Genomic DNA, 18,968 nt, shown 5'->3' on the forward strand with positions numbered 1-18,968 from the left:
TCAGCAGTTTCTAACTGTGCTGTCATGAACTTTAACCTTTAACATGCTGACTGAGGCCCAGAGAGTCTGAGATGTAGCTCTTGGGTTTCTGACCTTGGGGTGATCTTTTTATAAAAGTTGGTTCTGATCAAAGATTTATTTGAATCCCAACATCTCAGTGTGGATCTTTGTCCACTATATTGGAAATATTGGATATATTTTGTATGATAGAGATCATTAAACTTTAATTGTTAGGGTTACTGTGAATCCGGAAGCCGATTCTGACATTAAAGGTTGTTATACCTGCTAAACATGCTGCGCTACATGATACAAACACCCTGAAATTCTGGACACAACACAAGAACAGAGACAAAACACAAGTTTTCCCTTCTCTTTCTCTCTTTATTCATCCACCAGCATAGAGTCCACTGCACAGTGACTGGACAGCAGGTCTGACCACCAAGGCTTTAAGCTGCTTTCCGACCAGAGAAGCACAATTCCCTTAATATACCAAACATAGATGGAGAAGGTGGAACAATTCACAGAGAAGATGATTCCAGTATGTCGAACGGTCTCCAGATCAAACACTCCACATGGTTTTTGTTTCTATAAATACAAGCTCCAGGTCACTTTTTCTTGAAATCACTGTTACTAATCACTGAGATGCGTCCTCGCCGTTATGAGTCACGGCTGATTGCTTCAGCTGCTTTTATACGTAAGTGTCTGTTTGTGAACAAGAGAGAAACAGAAGTGTCTTAATATATCGTACAGACTGAAATGGACACCACTTTTACTGCAAGTGGTTCTTTTCTTTTAGGTGTTACAATTCTTACTCAACACAGCAATAAGGGGACCAAGCAAATTTACACAAGGGGTTGTTTTTTTTTTTTGATGATTTCTTTTTTTTTTTCGTTGAAGCAGAGTGGTGCAGACTGACTGATGTGTTTTTGGATTGTCTTGCGATCAGTCCATATACATGGGGGAGCTGGGAGAAGCTGGCATCTGATCCATGATCCTGCAGACGTAACTGGCGACGTCCACCGAGCGCTCCTCGTACATCTGGATGAACGGATCCCTCTGCAACCATGAAGAGGAACGTCAGTAAAAGTCTCAACGCATAAGGACATCGAGTCTTCATGTTAGCTCAGCATAAACTCACCAGTAGCTCTTTGTACTTTGGCCTCTTTGATTCATCCTTGGTAAGGCTTTTACAAAAAATAAACAAAAGAATTAACATTGCAGAGGATGCAGTTCTGGTATTTGTCCACCAGGGGGGAGAATAACACAATTGATGTAAGATGTAAACAGCATTAAGCAGCATTTTCCTACCACACGTTGACAAAGGAGATGAATTTGGGGGAGAAGCGCCTCTCCTCCGAGTTGCTGAGTTGGGGCGGGTCTCCTCTCACCACCTGGGTCAGCTGGTCAAACACACTGTTCCACTTTGGGTAAGGGAACCGTCCTGTGGCCAGCTCGTACTGAAACGTGCAAATCATTGGATGAAGCAAACTAAGAATCAGATGAGAGAACCCCCGAGGACTGAAAAAAAAAGACCGGTGCAGGTGCTCTGGCCACTCGTTTTCATGAAGTTATCTTTTAACTGCAGATAAGTACAGACCCAGGCCCATTTTTTCCAGTTTGCACCTTAAATATAAAGGTGCATAAAAAGCTCTGAATGGTCCAGGACCAGAACACATCAGGGACCTCCTGACCCAGGATGAACCTTCCAGAGCCCTCAGCTCATCTGGAGCCGGTCTTCTATCAGTTCCCAGAGTCAGAACCAGACATGGAGGAGCTGCATTCAGCTTCTATGCTCCACATGTCTGGAACAAACTCCCAGAAAGCCTCAGATCAGCTGAAACACTCAGTGTGTTTAAGACACACCTGTTTTCAGCTGAATAAAGCTCCAAATCTGAAGCTTGAGTTTCAAAACTTAATCACATTTTAACTTCTGATTTTATCTATTGTTCTTATTTCTTTCTTTTTTGTTTAAAATTTAAATTGTGCTTTTTATTTCCACTGTTTTAATGTATCTGTAAAGCACTCTGAATCGCCTTGTAGTTGAATTGTGCTGCACAGATAAACTTGCCTTGACTTGCCTAAATCTGAGGTCAGATTGAGATCTGGACTGCTTGCTGGCTCTTTGCTCTGTGGAAGGATGCTTTATCATCCTGAAAAATACACTCAGCATCAGAAAACCTCATTTTGATGGACAGAAAGAGAAAAGGATATAGACTTTAAGTTTCCACCTGTAGAGGTAATGGCTCCATATGGTCAGTGAATGTGTAAATGTGCTTTATGTGAATGAACGGGCTAAAGGCTGAATAAAGCTGAAGAAAAGGAAGTTTTACCCTGACAGGCTTCCTCAGCTCTGAAAAAAGAAAGGATAAAGCCTTTTTATCCCGTCTTCAGTACAGCACTGGGATGCTTTGCGTTAGCGTTCCCTCAGGTTGAAGAAACCGGCGTCTGCGGTGATAATCCAGCGTTACGGATGATCTAAAGACCTTTTGTGTTGTAATTTTCCTCCTCTGACCCAATCTGTCAGCTAACATTTCAAGATCAGATTTTACTAGATGATCTAACAGTTGCACAAATGCATCCTGGTTCTCCCGACTTTCACCATCCAACAGATTCAGCATCTTATTGGGCAAGTTCGTGCATGAGCTGATGCTCGTTCTCATTTTCAGAATTATGTGCGTGTGTAATCATCTGAAGTTTTGGAGTAAAATTTTAATCTAAATCTAATTTTTGGGTTTCTCAACCCTAAAGGAAGATGGTCTGAGGTTTCCACCTGTTAACAGTCCCCAGTCTGTGAGTTTCTTTGGCAAGGGAGTGTTGAATGAGGCTGGAATTAGATTAAATTGAATTATAAATGGACTACAATGATGTGAAGCATGTTGAATTAAACACCAGTCAGTCCCTCAAGATAGCTGCAGCCTAACCAAGCTTCTTTGTCCAATCCCTGCACCTTTTCTGCAGCACAATGCACATACTGCCAAACATCTGAACCTTTAACACGAGCTGCTGCAAAATTAATCGTTTTTCTGGTCCTGATGAGTCGGTAAGATTCAAGTAACATTCAAGCCAATAATTAATTACTTATTTTTTATAAAAACACATTTGCCTGTCCTTAAAAAATGGACAGAGGTTTATTTATTTATGGATTTATGTCTATACTGACCGAGCACTGTGCCTAACTGGTTTTAGATTTAGGACATTTTTATTTACTTTTTGTACGAATCAGCAGCAAAGTTGAATAAAAGATGCATTTTTCATTGAAGTATCCATCTTTCTTGTGTTTATTATCATTTGCCACAGAATTAAAGCAACTTCATGCTAAATTTAAGAAAAAAATTAATAATTATCTGATTAGTCGACTAATCGTTTCAATATTCGGTGACGAGTCGACCACTAAAACAATCGTTAGTTGCAGCCCTATCACACATTCACACTTCAGATCTTTTAGTTGAACACATTCATGATTGATTTGGGTGTTTTTGAAAGCTTTAATCATTGGTAGGATATCTTCACACCTGTGGTAATGATGTACACCTTTTCTCGTTTTTTTTTTCAAATGTCATGGAGACATTTTTAAATCCAGGTTAAAAACATTTCTTTTCTCATGTGTCTGCATGAAATCTGCACGATATCTTTTAACTTATCTAGACTGTTGCTTGTTTTTAAATTCATTTAAATTATTTTATTTGTTTCTCTTTATATTCTTTTATGTATTTTTAATGCTTCTTCCACTCCCTGCTGCAATGCTTTTATTTTATGTGAAGCATTTTGAATTGTTTTGTACATGAAATGTACTACAAATAAACTTGATTTGATTTGAAAAATTTGATTTGATTTCATTAAGTCAAACACTTCATCTAACGATCATCACACAGGATTAAGACCATGTAACTAACCCATACTGTGGATTGTATGCAGGCACACTTCCTTCCAACAGAATTTAATTGGTACAAAGTCTTCCTCAAAACAGGCAGAATAGTGGGAGATGTTTCACTCTTCATCGTCTCCATTCACCTTTTCTTATCCACATCTTTTAAGTTGGGGATCAGATGAAAACCTGGCTTTTGACATTTTAGGAGTAACGACCAAAGATTTGACCACATTCCTCTAAAGGCAGGGGTCTCAAACTGTTCCGTGGAAGGGCCGGTGTGGCTGCAGGTTTCTGTTCCAACCCTGCAGCAGCACAGCTGACTCGATCCATTCAATCAACTGAACTGGTTAAGACCTTCAGTGCAGACAGTTCAGTAACAGGTGTGTGCTGTCAGATCAGGCCTCAGACAGCTGCACAGTGCACAGGGAGCTGTAGATGAAGGAGTGTGGCTGTAAATGGGGAGGTTTACGCACAATAATTCAGATTTTCTAGAGGCACAAACTGCTCTCACCAGCTGTTTGAGACCTTGTAATATTTCTGAAGGCTGTTTTTTGTCTGAAGAAGACCCGATTTATCAAACTTAAAAGATTGTTTTGGTGCTTCGAGCCCTTTTCTTCCAGCAGCTGAATAAAAACGATCTAATTTACACATTTGAATGGTTTCTGGGTGTTCCATCAGGGGAAAGTTGAAAACTCACCAGCGTGATTCCCAAACTCCAGACGTCCGAGCGCACATCGTAGCCTTGCCTGGACGCGCTGGGGTCTATTCTCTCGGGCTTGAAAGGAAAACAGGAGATGGATTATAAACCCTGAGCTCGGGAATGAGAGAAATGTGTTGAACTCTTAGGAAGAACAAAGACAAAGGCTTTTTCTGATCGTGTTTTTCTTGTGGCACCTCCAACAACTCCCTGTCCTCTGAGAATACCAACGCTGCTCATCACCTCCGGGCTTGTTTTCACCTGCCCAACAGGATGCATGAGCTCACACATACATAGATGCATTAAGTCCCCCCCCCCATTCATTTCATTTCATCACCAAACCCCAGAGCAGATGCAGCAGTGAAGTGCGTCAGAGGGCTGCAGTGCTGCAGAGGAGGAAGCACCTCGCTGGCCCATTTAAAGGCCTGAATTAGATGCTGATGTCACCAGCAGAGTGCGACGCTGTGAGCTGCAGCTTTATGCAACCGACTGCTGCCAGCAACCTGCTCACATCTGCTGAGACACCCAATGTGTCATTTCCACAAAGAGGATCCAGAAAACACTTTCTAACATTAAGTCTAAGGTATTTTTTACCAAGTTACACAAAAAACAGCTGGAACTTCCAGCTTCTTCACGTGGGATCGTTTGCATCTTTCAGCTCCTTTTATCCGGCTGTTAAAAAGAAAAAAGCAGCTAAAAAAGATGAGAAGACTAATCAATGAACAAAGAGAATCAGAGAAATAATCCCAAAAGGAAAAAGAAATGAGCCTCTAAACATTTCTTGGAGCCATCTCTAAGTTCTGTGGACCTAATTGTCGGCCATTTTTAAACCATCAACTTCTTTTCCAACTGCTGTGCTGTTGGATGTGTGTGTCGGGTCGTTGTGTCTTCCACCTAAAACCAAAGTTCTGACTCTTTTTCACACATCTAACTCTTGGTAATCCTCTGATACGACTCCTCCCAAACCAGAGACCCCACAGAGTGACAGAATCAAACGCTGTACCACAAAGACTCGGGGCTGATTTCTACTCCAGATCACTTCTTCTTCACCAGGCTTCTCTAAATGACCGTAGTTTCTTTGTCTCTTCTCAACAGTTTCCTGATTTCAGCATCTTCTCTAACCGACTTGTAGCTTTCAGAGTTACGATCTTTTGTCTTTACTGCTGCAGAAAATCAGCCCGTTACACAATCCAGAATCTGCTTGTTTGTGGTTTTCTCTCCCAGGTCCGTGTCTGCTGGACCGGTGCCCTGATGCAGCATCTCCCCTTTAGCCACTGCAGCATTATGCAGTCCACTCCTATTCGCCCGTTTACATTTAAGTCAAACATGAGCGGCTTTCATCGTGACAGCTGCACGACTTTGTCTGTTTCACCAGCTTTGCCACGACAGAATTAACCGGCCACTTTTACCATCAGCATCACGTGTCTGACGGAGCTCCCAAAAACGTTCTCTTCTTTGTCCTGATGTTTCTGCTCACGGTGGGCCGAATACACTCTCTACTCATCAGAAACCATTTGAAAACAGCTGTTGGTGCTCAGAATAACTCCATTTTGCATTGTGTTATTCCTATAAGATGCATATTTATCAAACGTATCCCTCTGTGGCATTTTTGTTGTCCCACAAGATCGATATTCTGACAACTTACTAGCTCCGTCTACGATCCTTACACTGGAAAAAATCAACGTCTTACCAAGTATATTTGTCTCATTTCTAGTCCAAATATCTCATTACACTTAATATAAGACACAACTGCCTAACAAGTGCCATTTCAGCCAGATATAGGGACTTGTTTGAAGACAATACATCTGGAATATCTTGTTAAATGAAAAAGTCTTGAAAACAAATTGTTTTGAGTCGGATTTCATATGAAACAAGCTTTTTACATTTGAAGAGGTTTTTAAGCTAATTTCAAGATCACTTTTATCTCAAAAATCCTAAATATCACATCTTATTTAAAGAAATCTTGACAAGCCGATTTTCACTCGTTCCATTGGCAGATTTATTTTGCTTATTTCACGCAAAAACGTCTTTTATTTGTTGTTTTTTTTTAACTTATTTTTGGAGGGGCATTTTTTCCAGTGTACTCATGAAAATAATCCTTTTAAACAGCAAGAATGGAAGATCAATGTATTTTTGGGATGTATCACAGGTCCAAATCTTCCAGATGGAGACACGCGATACCAACAGCTGGGTCCACTGAAAGCTCCAAACAAGAGCGTCCAAATTCCTCATACATCAGCACCTTGCTGTAGGTAAGGAGTACACAGAGCGCACATATCTGAACAATAAGTCAGCCTCCCCAGCTGTTCTGAGCTCGGCGTCGTTGCGCCCTGCAGTAACCAGCAGCGCTGTGATTACACACCTGGTGTGCGTGCCAGCTGGAAACAGAAAACGGGCGCTGAGATTCCTGCGCCCTGAGCTCACAGGCGCGGGAAGCTCCCGGCCGACCCGCTTTCGAGACATGAATGAAACGTGGAGCGGGTGGAGGTGTCGTGGTGCTGGATTCTGATGGTGCCTCACCAAATTTAGAATGGAAACTACGGGGAGAGAGCAGGGAGGAGCTCCCAGCTGACGGACCCTGCAACAGAAAATAACCCCGGGTGATGACGCCGTGATGAGATCATCTCTGCGGGCGGCTAAAGCTTTCGGATGTGAGCGTCTGCTGACTGAGAACACGAAGAGGAAAGACACTATAAAGCTTATAGTTAGGGATGGCTCAGGTGATCCTGAAACATCCCATAGTTAAGCTGCTATAGGCCCAGCCTGCTGGGGGGCCTCATCTGTCACACCTTTCCTCACTTTACTCTCTGTTTCCCCTGTTTAATTTCTCAAATGATATCATGTGACATTATTGTGGTCATTAACTGGTGTTTCCCTGTTCCAACAGGTATCCTTTGAATGGTGTTACAGTGGGTTTTCCCCTCTTTTCTGTCTTCTCAAACCCCAGCTGGTGGAGGCGGATGGCCACCCTTCCTGGTTCTGGTTCTGCCAGAGGTTTCTTCCTGTTAAAAGGGAGTCGTTCCTCTCCACAGTCGCTTTATAAAGCAACGATTTGTATACAATTATAAATGTATACAAATAAGAAAAAAAGACTTTTATGACGCAGTATTCGTCATTTCATAGATTAGGCAAAAAGCCTCTCTAAAGCTAGTTTATTTCAGTTTTCACAACTTGCAGGTCCCTTCCCTCGCCCTCCTTCAATTCAATTCATTTTTATTTATATGGCGCCAAATACAACAAATGTCATCTCAAGGCACTTAAATAATAAAGTCCAATTCAAGCCAATTGGAATTCAATTAATTGCAATCATAATTATGTATAAAATAAACCAATTAATTCATATGGAGCCAATTCAAAAACTATTTCCCAGCTAAGGAAACCAACAGTTGTTTTTGAGAGCAGAAACCGGACATTTTACGGTCAAACACGAGTCGCGGTCGGAGCTGACTCAGCAGATGAGTGGTGTCACCTGCCCTGATTCATGTCTGCATCTAGTGTCAAAGTAGAACTGCTTCATGATTGGTTGAGCAATCCTCTGATAGAAAAAGATAAAGTCAAAGGTGAAACACTCTTATGACTTGTACCATGACTTTTCTCAAGGTTTCAGGCTCCAACTTGCTTTTCAGCTCTGCTCACGGCAGCCGTTAGGAAGCCAGCAAATGCAAATCAGACACGTCCAACTTGTTCCCAACACTTAAATATCTGAAAGTTAAAGAAGCCAGTAGGGAAAAAAAAAAAGAGGGTTTTAAGGAGGCCGATTCCTTAAATGGAAAAGAAAAGATGAAGAGACGGCGGTTGCAGGCCAGCTGGTTGTTTGGAGCATCTGTGGCCCTCGTCACTTCAGTGCGTGATGCTCCCTTGGCCCCCGATGAATCAGCGTCAGGTGTGAGAACGCTCGCTCTGACTGACTGTCGGGCTTAATGAATGAGTCCACAAGAGGACAAACAACTAAATCATCGTGTCACACCTTATTTCTTCATCATTCGTCATCTCCTTAAAACGAGCTATACTCTATGACACTCGTTTTTTCCCTTTCATCTACAAGCAGAACACGTACCGCCGCCCACTTCGGCGCCGCACGGCCACAGATCGTACGCCCAAACTGGCAGTTGGATGCGGCCTTTTTTGTCTGTGACTTGCCCACATGCTGATAATGAGACGACACACAACAAGGGGTCCTTCTGTCACAGCCGGCTTGGACGGCGTTTTCTTAACAAGAAAACCTGAGGTCGAATTAGAGCACAGCCTGCTGGGAAATCAAATCTAAACCAAACCTCTGTTGGGCTGCAGGAGACCTCCGATAAGATTCCACACATCTGAGCCGTAGTGCACTGTGCAAATATATCACAGACACTCAATGCGCGGCTCCTCAAGCTTTAATTGGCGGCTCGCATAGTAGCTTATAACAATATGGTAACAATAACAATAAATTTTTTCAAACAACATACAGCGAGTACTGCACAGTATAAAGTATTTTTATTAAGTTTGCGTTTTTGTAGTATTAAGTATTTTTATTAAGTATTAATTAAGGCTTAATGGTGTTTCCTAAAGGGGGAACTGTTAAACCTGGCAACGCAGCCCGCTTAAACCACCGTCACACTTGCCTCCTTTAGCCAGCGCGAGATGCAGGCACAATGGGTTGGTTTTTAATTAAAAAAGGGCAAAAAGCAGCACAAAAAAACAAACGAAAATCAGCATGAAGACCCCAGAGAGGGGACGAGCAGGCAAACGTCGGGTGTACCGCGAGATGCAGGCACAATGGATCGTTTTTTAATCAAAAAAGGGCAAAACCAGCACAAAAACCAGCACAAAAACCATGCTCATCTCGAATGTCTCACTATGATTACAACAACAAGTTACAAATACAACATGAAGAAAGTCGAGGACATGCACGCCAGCTTCCACTCATCCCAGTATTAAGGTAAATGTGGTCTGAATTGAAAATGTATTGGCTGTGTTGTTTCTTTTTTTGTGGGATGTTTTATATGTAGAAATGCATATTTGCAAAAGGGGACTTTAGTATGTCGTCATAAAAGTGGCTCTTCTCTTGATTTTGCTCTGCCAATGTGGCTCTTGTGAAAACAATAGTGAGTATCACTGGTTTATATCATGGAAGCTAAAGCCTTTCCTGCAACGTCACATAGAACTTTCTGGCTGCAGCGAGTTTTAAGTGAAGAACACATCTCCACCTGTTCAGCACGGAGGTGGAGGGATCATGCTTTGGCCTTATGTTGCTGCAGCCAGCTTTCAACTGGTTGAAATCAAACAAACGCACTTCAAAATCCACAACAGATTACCCACAGAGGACGCCGTGTCACTCACCGCCATGTACGGCCTGCAGCCTGCATCTCTGGTTTTGGCGATGGAGTCCACCAGCTGACCGCTGATGCCGAAGTCGCACAGCTTTATGTTGCCGTTCCTGTCCAGGAGGATGTTTGACGGCTTTATGTCTGCGTGCGGAGAGTGAAGAAAACAAAGCCGGTGAAGAAAAAATGAAGAAAGAAAAAGCAGCAACGTGCAGGATCTGAAATCTTCTCACCTCTGTGGATTATTTTCAAGTTTTCTTTTAAGTGGTTAAGTGCCTTCACAGTCTGCAGAACACAAAGAAAGAGGAGTTTAGTGCTGGAAGTTAGGAGAAGAGACGTGTGAAGAGAGGAAAGTAGCCAAAGAACTTACAGCTAAAGTTATTTTTCCTAATATTTCCTCTGGAATCACGTCGTCTAATGAGCAATATACAAACTTGTAAAATTTGTCTAACGAGATAGCCATAAGTTCCATACAGATCCAACAGTCGCCCTGAAACACAAGAAATTCAGTCATTCGCAGGAGAAAAAACTGGCGTAAAACAAGGAAAAGAAAGGAGCAGAAAGGTGACCTTCACCTCTCTGAACAGAGCGCCGTAAAACTGCACGATGTAGGGACAGTCGCTGCTCCTCACGACCACGTCCAGGTCCATCAGCAGCTGCTTCTGCTCCTTCTCATCCACCGTTGATCGAATCCTCTGAAACGGGGAAAAAAAGTTGTTCAACCTGCATCCGAGAGACCAACAAGTGTGAACTTAAAGGGATAGTTCGCCTCTTTTGACACAAAGCTGTATGACATCCCATATTTTTTTAACAGTGACTGCTGAATTCTTCTCAAATTGATTTTTTTAAATGTATTTGTTTATTTAGTCATTTATTATTATTATTATTATTAGTTAGTAGTAGTATTTTGACTAGAATTGGTATTATTATTGTTGTTGTTGATACAATCATTGTAAATATTTGAATAATTTGAATTTCCCCCATTGGGGGATGAATAAAGTATTTTTCTATTCTATATTAGCAATATCATTTATGAACATTTTCTATTTTTCTATTTCTATTCCTATTTTCTCTCCCTTCTTATCACTGCCTGCTGTGCAGACCGAGCAGCAAACACCGTAACAGGCGCGGCTGTCGGCAGCAGGCAGTGATATGAAGGGAGAGAAAATAGGTCCAAGCGATTGTGAGGTCTGACTTTTTCCTGGAGAACGATTTTGTGATGCAAATGTATTACTCTTTTGAACGTATGTTTTGAAAAGCAAAACGCTTTATTTTTTAAGCCCCAGCCAACTAGCCGGACTACCTTCGTCAACACCAAAACGAGGCTGGAACTCTGCTCACAGGACGCAGCAGGGGGTAAGTCAAATTTAATAAATGATATTACTGATATGGGATGCCATACAGCTTCATGTCAAAAGAGGCGAACTATCCCTTTAACCCCGGATAAGACGAATCACCTTGACAGCCATGATCATGTTGCTCGGCTTGTGCACCATCTTGTTGACGGAGCCGTAGGCTCCTCGGCCGATCTCGCCCAGATCTTTGAGATCTTCGGCCGTGAAGTCCCAGTGCTGCTCCGCGGAGATCTTCAACTTCCCAGATGACTCGATGCTGTGCGTTCTGAGCCTCTCTCTGACCAATTAAAAAAAACGAATGAACCAAAAAGTATAAATGAGAACCGACCAGCGGATCGTCGCTCGGGACACGAGCCGGAGAGCGCTCACTCACATGTGGGGGTTCTGGAACGGAGGCCCGGCCGTGTTCAGCGAGAATCGAGTGGTGGGTTTGATCGAAGGGTTGGCAAAGTTCAGCTTCAGGGCTTTGCGTTTACCTTGAGCGGCAGGAGGAGAAACAGCGATCAGGCTTTTAATGAAGCGGCGAACAGGGGACGACCGAGCAGGACCAAAAGGCAAACTCATCAAACACGACAGGTCAGACTGTTAAAGTGAGTGAAAACAAAATGAGAAAACAAAATGAGAAAACAGGGATTTAAAAGAGGAGTGAATGGACCCAAATTCACTAAATCTAACGGATGCCATGCTTCTATGGAGGAGAAGGGGAGGGAGGGGATGAGTGCTTAAAAACAAACTGCGGATTTTTGCTTTTCTCTTTCCCGACAAATACTCACCAACACTGTTGAAATGAAATAACGAGGCTGCAGATATTTCTACTGACCGCAGTACCGTGTGCATCCAAAGCCTGACGCGTCCCTTTCCTCTGCTTCCACACTGTTGCACTGACTGACACAGACTCCTACTCCAACACTACATTTGGATCTGTTTATCTGCAATCCAGCGTGCCGCTTTAAGCCGTTTCCAACACTAAAAACTACAGTCCAACACGAGAGGTTTTAAAGATTGTACTCAGAAAGCCTTATTTAGATGCCCTAAAGGATGGCAGGGCACTGTAAGGAAGTAATAGCTGGTTTGGCTGTTTTCACAGGATTAAATAGCAATTAAAAATGTATACAAATAAGAAAAAAAAAAGCCTTTTATGATGCAGTATTCATCATTTAATAGATTAGGCAAAAAGCCTCTCTAAAGCTAGTTTATTTCAGTCTTACTTCAGTCTCCTTCAATTCAATTCATTTTTATTTATATAGCACCAAATACAACAAATGTCATCTCAAGGCACTTAAATGATAAAGTCCAATTCAAGCCAATTGGAATTCAATTCATTGTGATCATAATTATTTATAAAATAATCCAATTTGTTTATATAGAGCCATTTCAAAAACAATTTCCCAGCTAAGGAAACCAACAGATTGCACCTTCAGCTCAGCTAATTCCACTCATCCCCTTTTCCACCAACACGGAACAGGTTCTGATCCAGTAAAAACTGCTGGGAACACAGACTGATCAACTGAGCTGGTTCGATTCATATTTACGCAGCAGTTGTTCTTCAGACCAACAGATGCAATCAGCCGGTGGACTTTTTAGCACGTCCCCTCCCGTCAGCCATCATTGGGATTCCCTGTTTTGGACCCTATTTTCCATCTGGTTCTTGGTGCGAGCCAATCTTTTAGACGCCAACCATCCCTGCTTGAAATGAAGCAAACCGAGTCGTTCACAAATGGCCAAACCAGAAAGCCCCTAAAGCCTCCTGAATGGAAACCAACTCAAGAACCGGAGCTCATTTGGTGGAAGAGGAATAACCGGAAGACATCCCCCTCATTGTGAGGTAAGATGGTGCCGACAACATTTTCTGGATAACCTACTGAGGAACTTTCAAAAGCAAGAGGTGTTATCTGACCTGCTGTCAACACGAACATCTCTGAGAATAAAGCAGAACAGTCGGCACCTTCTAACGATTTGAGCTTCATCAGAAGCTTCATGAAGGCGCTTTTTCTGCAGGACCGCCGCATCAGAAAAGGTCAACCGAGGGAAAATAATGCAGCCACATTCCTGCTGGCTGACAAACATCTATCACCTCACTGAATTTATCATTAAAGGGATAGTTCGCCTCTTTTGACATGAAGCTGTATGACATCCCATACTAGCAATATCATTTATGAACATTTTCTTACCCCCTGCTGCGTCCTGTGAGCAGAGTTCCAGCCTCGTTTTGGCGTTGATGAAAGTAGTTCCAGCTAGTTGGCTGGGGCTAGAAAAATAAAGCGTCTTGCTTCTCAAAACAATACGCGTTCAAAAGAGTAATACATTTGCATCACAAAATCGTTCTCCAGGAAAAAGTCAGACCTCACAATCGCTTGGCCCTATTTTCTCTCCCTTTGTATCACTGCCTGCTGCCGCCTGCCGACAGCCGCGCCTGTTACGGTGTTTGCTGCTCGGTCTGAACTTCGGTCTGCACAGCAGGCAGTGATACGAAGGGAGAGAAAATAGGGCCAAGCGATTGTGAGGTCTGACTTTTTCCTGGAGAACGATTTTGTGATGCAAATGTATTACTCTTTTAAATGCATATTGTTTTGAGAAGCAAAACGCTTTATTTTTTAAGCCCCAGCCAACTAGCCGGACTACCTTCATCAACACCAAAACGAGGCTGGAACTCTGCTCACAGGACGCAGCAGGGGGTAAGAAGATGTTCATAAATGATATTGCTAATATGGGATGTCATACAGCTTCATTTCAAAAGAGGCGAACTATCCCTTTAATAGCGCAATACATCCTCTATTTATCTGCGTGGTGCTCGAGTTTTCCCAACACAAAGAACCTAAAATCCTCTTTTATTTCATGTTTTCTGCCCCTAAAATCTGATTCTGATGCAGAAACAAAAGTGAAGCATGCTGCTAAAAAAAATTTAAAAAAATGCAAAGATGAAAAGGAAAAAAGGAGAAAAGAAGAAAAAAAAACACACACATCAGGATGAAAACATGCGTTTCAGGCCTACTGCTTGGATTTCACCTCGCTCCACCAAAAACATCACAAGAACGCGTGTGCAGGGGTTTCCGAAAAGGCTTCGGCGTGAAGCTCTGCTCGAAACGACGACGTTAGAGCGCCTCGTCTCAGCACGCAAGCGCACCCATGCCCCAGATAAAACAAAACAAAAAAACACAAACCAGCTGGGAGAAAAAAGGGTGGTGTGACAACACGACAGGCACTACTTTAGCTTGTTAGTGGCACACTGAAAACCAGCGAGTCAGAGCTTCCAAACTGGTATCTCTATAGTTGGCAGAGCTCCTCAATCCCACTGAGAAAAACAGGGTTGAGCCGCTCAGGGACGTTGAGAAATCTGTGCCAAAATATCAGCGGAAGCTTTGAATGTTAGGCTTGTGCCCCGTGACGACAGATTTCCTGTCGAGTGTTTTTCTAACGAGACAAATTCTGAAATAGGCGTTGCATCCAAAAGATTCTTTGGATGCAACGAGATGTTTGAGAAATGACACTTTTAAAGCGTCAAGCTTCCGGCACAAGCCTACTGGAACCCATCAGAAGTTTTGACTTGGATTAGTTGAGAACAGCAGGACAGACTCCCCCATACCAGACTGTCAGGCGGAAACAAAGGGATGAGAACTGTTGGTGCTGAAGCAAAAGAGGTTTGGCTTACTTGGGGGAGCTCCAGACAGGTTTATCTGAAACCCTAGGAGGTGAAAAGACAGCTTTTATTTTCATTATTCCTCACGAGGCTGCTTCGTCTTTACGCTCTGTGCTTTTTCTTCTTCCAAACAAACCCCCAAAAAGGTTGAGAAATAGTCACAGAAATCGGCCTTTGCTTTGCAGGGTTGTCACACATTCTTGAGTGTCCCACGTCAGGTTTAATGCATTTTTCGGGAAGGGTTACGTTTTTTACAGTAGCATGCGTGATAAGACGGCTAAAAGCACTTTAGCACGATGAAGTTCAATGCGGAGGTGAAAAAAAAAGGCCTGCAGGTTTCAGAAAGAATAAAAACAAACACATGATGGAGGAATGAGAGTGATGAAACAGCGATGAAATGGCTTTGGACGGAAAAAGGTAAAAACATTTTGTCGGACGGCTCACCATCAGTCAGCATCATGTCAGGAGTTAGGAATCATTAGTTAGCAGCATTGAGGTAAAAGACGGAAACAAGATCACATATCAGGGCTAAATGTCAGAAAATTTACTCAAATAAGATGAGATAAATCCTAAAAACTGGCTTAGAACTATCACAGTGCTGTGCAAAGGTCTCATTTCTATATAGTAATAAGTTTTAACGTGAATATCTGCTCTGAGCTCCTTTCTCCTCCAGCACAGCCTGAACCCTCTCAGAGGAGCTTTCTGTCCTTTCTTTAAGGAGTCTTCAGGAATAGTTCTCCAGGCTTCTGAAGGACATCCCAAAGCTCTTCTTTGGATGTGGGCTGCCTTTTGTTCCGTTCTCTGCCAACATGACTGTGAACTCCTTGATTCATCTAGAATAAGTAAGCAACATTTGTCTTGTGTTTTGACTGCTAAGTAAGCTTGCTGCTGGTTTATTTTCACTGTGTGATAACAGCCCCCATTGAAACTAGTTTCAGCCAATTTGCCTCTTAATCTGTGGGAGGGGATTGCATGACCCAAGCTCTTTTTAGTGTGTTAGCTCAGTGTGTTTTTAACTTTTCGAGGGACTGTGAACCAACATTTGTAAGTAACATTTGTCTTGTGTACCATTCTGCTTTTTTGCTAGATTTTGACTGCTAAGTAAGCTGGCTGCTGGTTTATTTTCACCCATTTGTCTCTGTACCTAACTTACTGCACTTACTCTAGAACTAGTTATGCTCTTAGCTGTTTGGTTTTGGAAGGAAATGCACTTATGATTTCTTGTGACCTGAAGTTCTTTTGCCTACCGATGTTGAACACACTTGTTGTAGGTCGCTTTGGATAAAGGCGTCTGCAGAATGACCGTAATGTGATGTGATGATCCCACACTGCTTCAGTAATGTTGAGCTCCGGGCTCTGGGGAGGATTCATCCCTCCATCAGACCTGCTGCCACTGATTTTCAGCCCACTTCTTGTGTCCTTTGGCACAGCTCAGCCTTTTCTCCCTGTTTCCCTTCCTTAAGAACGGCTTCCTGACAGCCGCCCTTCCATGGAGCCCATTTCTGATGAGGCTTGGGCCAACAGCAGATGGATCAGCTGAAGGTCCAGATGCATCTCTCAGCTCCTGTGTCAGGGCTTTGCTGGATTTTTTCCTCTTTCTTAAGGACATCACTTTCAGATCCTGTTCATCTGCTGTAGATAGTTCTTTAGGCCTGACACTTCTTCTTCTGTCCTCCACTTGTCCAGTTTCCTCAAATGTTTTAAGGACACACTGCACACCATGCTGAGATATGCCAAGTTTTCAGCTAACAGCTCTTTGGGAATCACCTTGTTGCTGCAGAAATCCTGTTTTCTATCCGTCAGACTGTGTTATCTTTGCTGTTTTTCACAGATGCAGCTAAAGAAATGGGAACAAATGATGTGTCTTGGTTCATCCCTCGAGTTAGGAGCCTTTTTTTTAATGTTTGAGTGATTCATAGTTAAGTGGCTTAACAAACAGGTACAGGAACTGGACTGTAAATGAGTGAAAAAGTAGCTAATGTCATCATAGAATCTTTGAAAGGCATTCAGAAAGCCTGGAGAACTATAGCTCAAGACCACTTTAAAATGAGGTGGATCCAGACTTTTGCAAAGCACTGTATCAGGCTCAGTTAAAGCAACTGTAGTGGAAGGTATTGCTAATATTAAATTAACATTCAACTCAACTGTATGACAGTTTCATCTGGAAATCATTGAAAAACAGTGAACCCTGGTTATCATCACCAGGACTTCAGGACTTTCTAAACCAGAAGCTTAAAAAAATATATATCTGGGAAAATGGTTTTGCTTTTAAAAAAAAAAAGAAAACTTAAAAACAGGATTTCCAAATCTTTTAATTCACTTATCTCACTCTGCTGAGTCAATGAAGTGTGTAGCTACCTGTTTCACTCTGACATCTCCAGCAGGTGTTGGCCTCTGAAAGTTAAAATAGGAAAGTATTTGTACAGAAATGCAGCATTTTAAAGGAGAATTTGGTTCAGTGTCGATTTACCTGAGACATATTCAGGCTTCACAGGGACTCACATTACACACAGACTACTTAACAAATGTACCAGATATGGATTAAAAACAACCCAATTTTAAAGATCTGAATCCAGATTTTGAATTTGAATATGGCTGATGGCAGAATTTAAATGTAACATGACCTCGTGAAGGTGCTGTGATAAATTCGGCATGTTTAACTCTGACATAGCTCAAGCAGAATCCTCTTTGTTCGTGAGTTAGATCCTTTTGAATGTCAAAAGGTGCCGCAATCCAAACACATGAAGAATCGTTTAATCTTTGGATGGAGTCTGATGGAGCAAACGCAGCTACAAAACGACACTGAACGATACTGAAATTCATTTTTCTAGTTAATTAAATTGGTGAATAACAATCCCAATCACGGTTGTTTGGGAAAATAAGGGAATGCTACTCCATTCCCTTGAGGATTTATCATTTTTCACAGTCCAGGGAGTAGCCTGCGCCTCCCACGGCTAGCCCCGCTAACATTAACCTTCACTGCCGCAGAGCTCCGGGCTCCGGGCGGATGTTTGCCCCCCTTACTTACCCTGCATGCCGCTCATGGTGGTAATGTGCTGGGACTGGGACTGCTGCTGCTGCTGCTGGAGGTGGTGGTGTGCTGCGGATCCTGCGCTGTTGCTGCTGGGTGTTGTTGAGTTGTTAGGACTGTGAGTCGCCATTGTTGTGTGTTTGAATTCCATCAGCAGCGCCGGGGCTGCAATGCAGAGACGCGGAGAGCAACTTCACTCCTTCCCCCTCCCTGCTGCAGAAATTACGGCCTCGCTAGCAGCAACTCGACCGCGCAAAACGAGCAGGCGGCGACTGCGCAACACTTTGAGTGCGTTAAATTATTAAATATCGGCTCAACTTCGGGGCTACGTCAAAGGCCGTCTATGTAATAACAAAAACAAACATCCAGCTAAGCTAGGCTAACTAAACTGGCTAGCCAAGAGGCTTTACGACCCGCAATCAGCTGACCGAGTGACACTGACATGTCAACACCCACCACGTCCCACACCGTCACATGCTCGCGGAAGTTAGCCGAGGTGGGAGCGGATGTTGTGAAGCGTTTGTTTCAAAATAAAATTAAATAAAATTAAATTAAATTAAATTAAATTAAATTTATTTAGCACATTTCATGTACAAACAATTCAAAGTGCTTCACATAAAATACAAGCATTGCAGCAGGGAGTGTAAGAAGCATTAAAATGCATAAAGGAGTATAAAGAGAAACAAATAAAATAATTTAAATGAATTTAAAAAAAGCAACAGTCTAGATAAGTTAAAAAACTAAGCAGAAGATGACTAAATGGCGTAGTGGGTTGAGGCTACAGGCCTCGCTGCAGCTGGCCCCGGTTCCAGTCCTGCATCGGACGGCCCTTTGCTGCATGTCTTTCCCCCTCTCTCTGCTTCCCTGCTTCCAGTCTGAGACAGGAATAATCTGATTCAGATTATTAGAAAAAGATTAAGTGAAAGAACTTGAAAATCACCACAGAGGTAGCTGGGGATATGTAGAACAAGAATCTGGTGGAGTTTGCAGAAAACAATTTAAATTGATTTTTTTATGAATTTTTTAATCTGGCCATATACATCATGCATTGGGAATGATGTGATGTAGATCTTG

The 18,968-nt window shown here is 42.6% G+C and overlaps 1 protein-coding gene across 3 annotated transcripts; it reads right to left on the reverse strand.

Annotated features, from left to right (window-relative positions):
* Positions 1-360: 360 nt before the first annotated feature.
* map2k4a (mitogen-activated protein kinase kinase 4a) lies at positions 361-18,352 on the reverse strand. Of its 3 annotated transcripts, XM_075454550.1 has the most exons (13): positions 17,892-18,352; positions 17,222-17,257; positions 14,876-14,908; positions 11,600-11,702; positions 11,329-11,503; positions 10,447-10,566; positions 10,242-10,361; positions 10,105-10,156; positions 9,888-10,015; positions 4,566-4,643; positions 1,309-1,457; positions 1,139-1,184; positions 361-1,056 (listed from the first exon to the last, which is right to left on the reverse strand). In XM_075454550.1, the coding sequence occupies exons 1-13, from the start codon at positions 18,043-18,045 to the stop codon at positions 943-945; spliced, it is 1,308 nt and encodes a 435-aa protein (XP_075310665.1). In that variant the 5' UTR covers positions 18,046-18,352; the 3' UTR covers positions 361-942. The 3 variants fall into 3 exon arrangements, with proteins under 3 accessions (XP_075310665.1, XP_075310667.1, XP_075310666.1); XM_075454552.1 differs by lacking the exon at positions 14,876-14,908 and having other exon boundaries at positions 11,600-11,690; XM_075454551.1 differs by lacking the exon at positions 14,876-14,908.
* Between the last annotated feature and the right edge of the window lie 616 nt (positions 18,353-18,968).

The sequence above is a fragment of the Odontesthes bonariensis genome, chromosome 21 (assembly GCF_027942865.1).
Source record: "Odontesthes bonariensis isolate fOdoBon6 chromosome 21, fOdoBon6.hap1, whole genome shotgun sequence".
NCBI lineage: Eukaryota > Metazoa > Chordata > Actinopteri > Atheriniformes > Atherinopsidae > Odontesthes > Odontesthes bonariensis.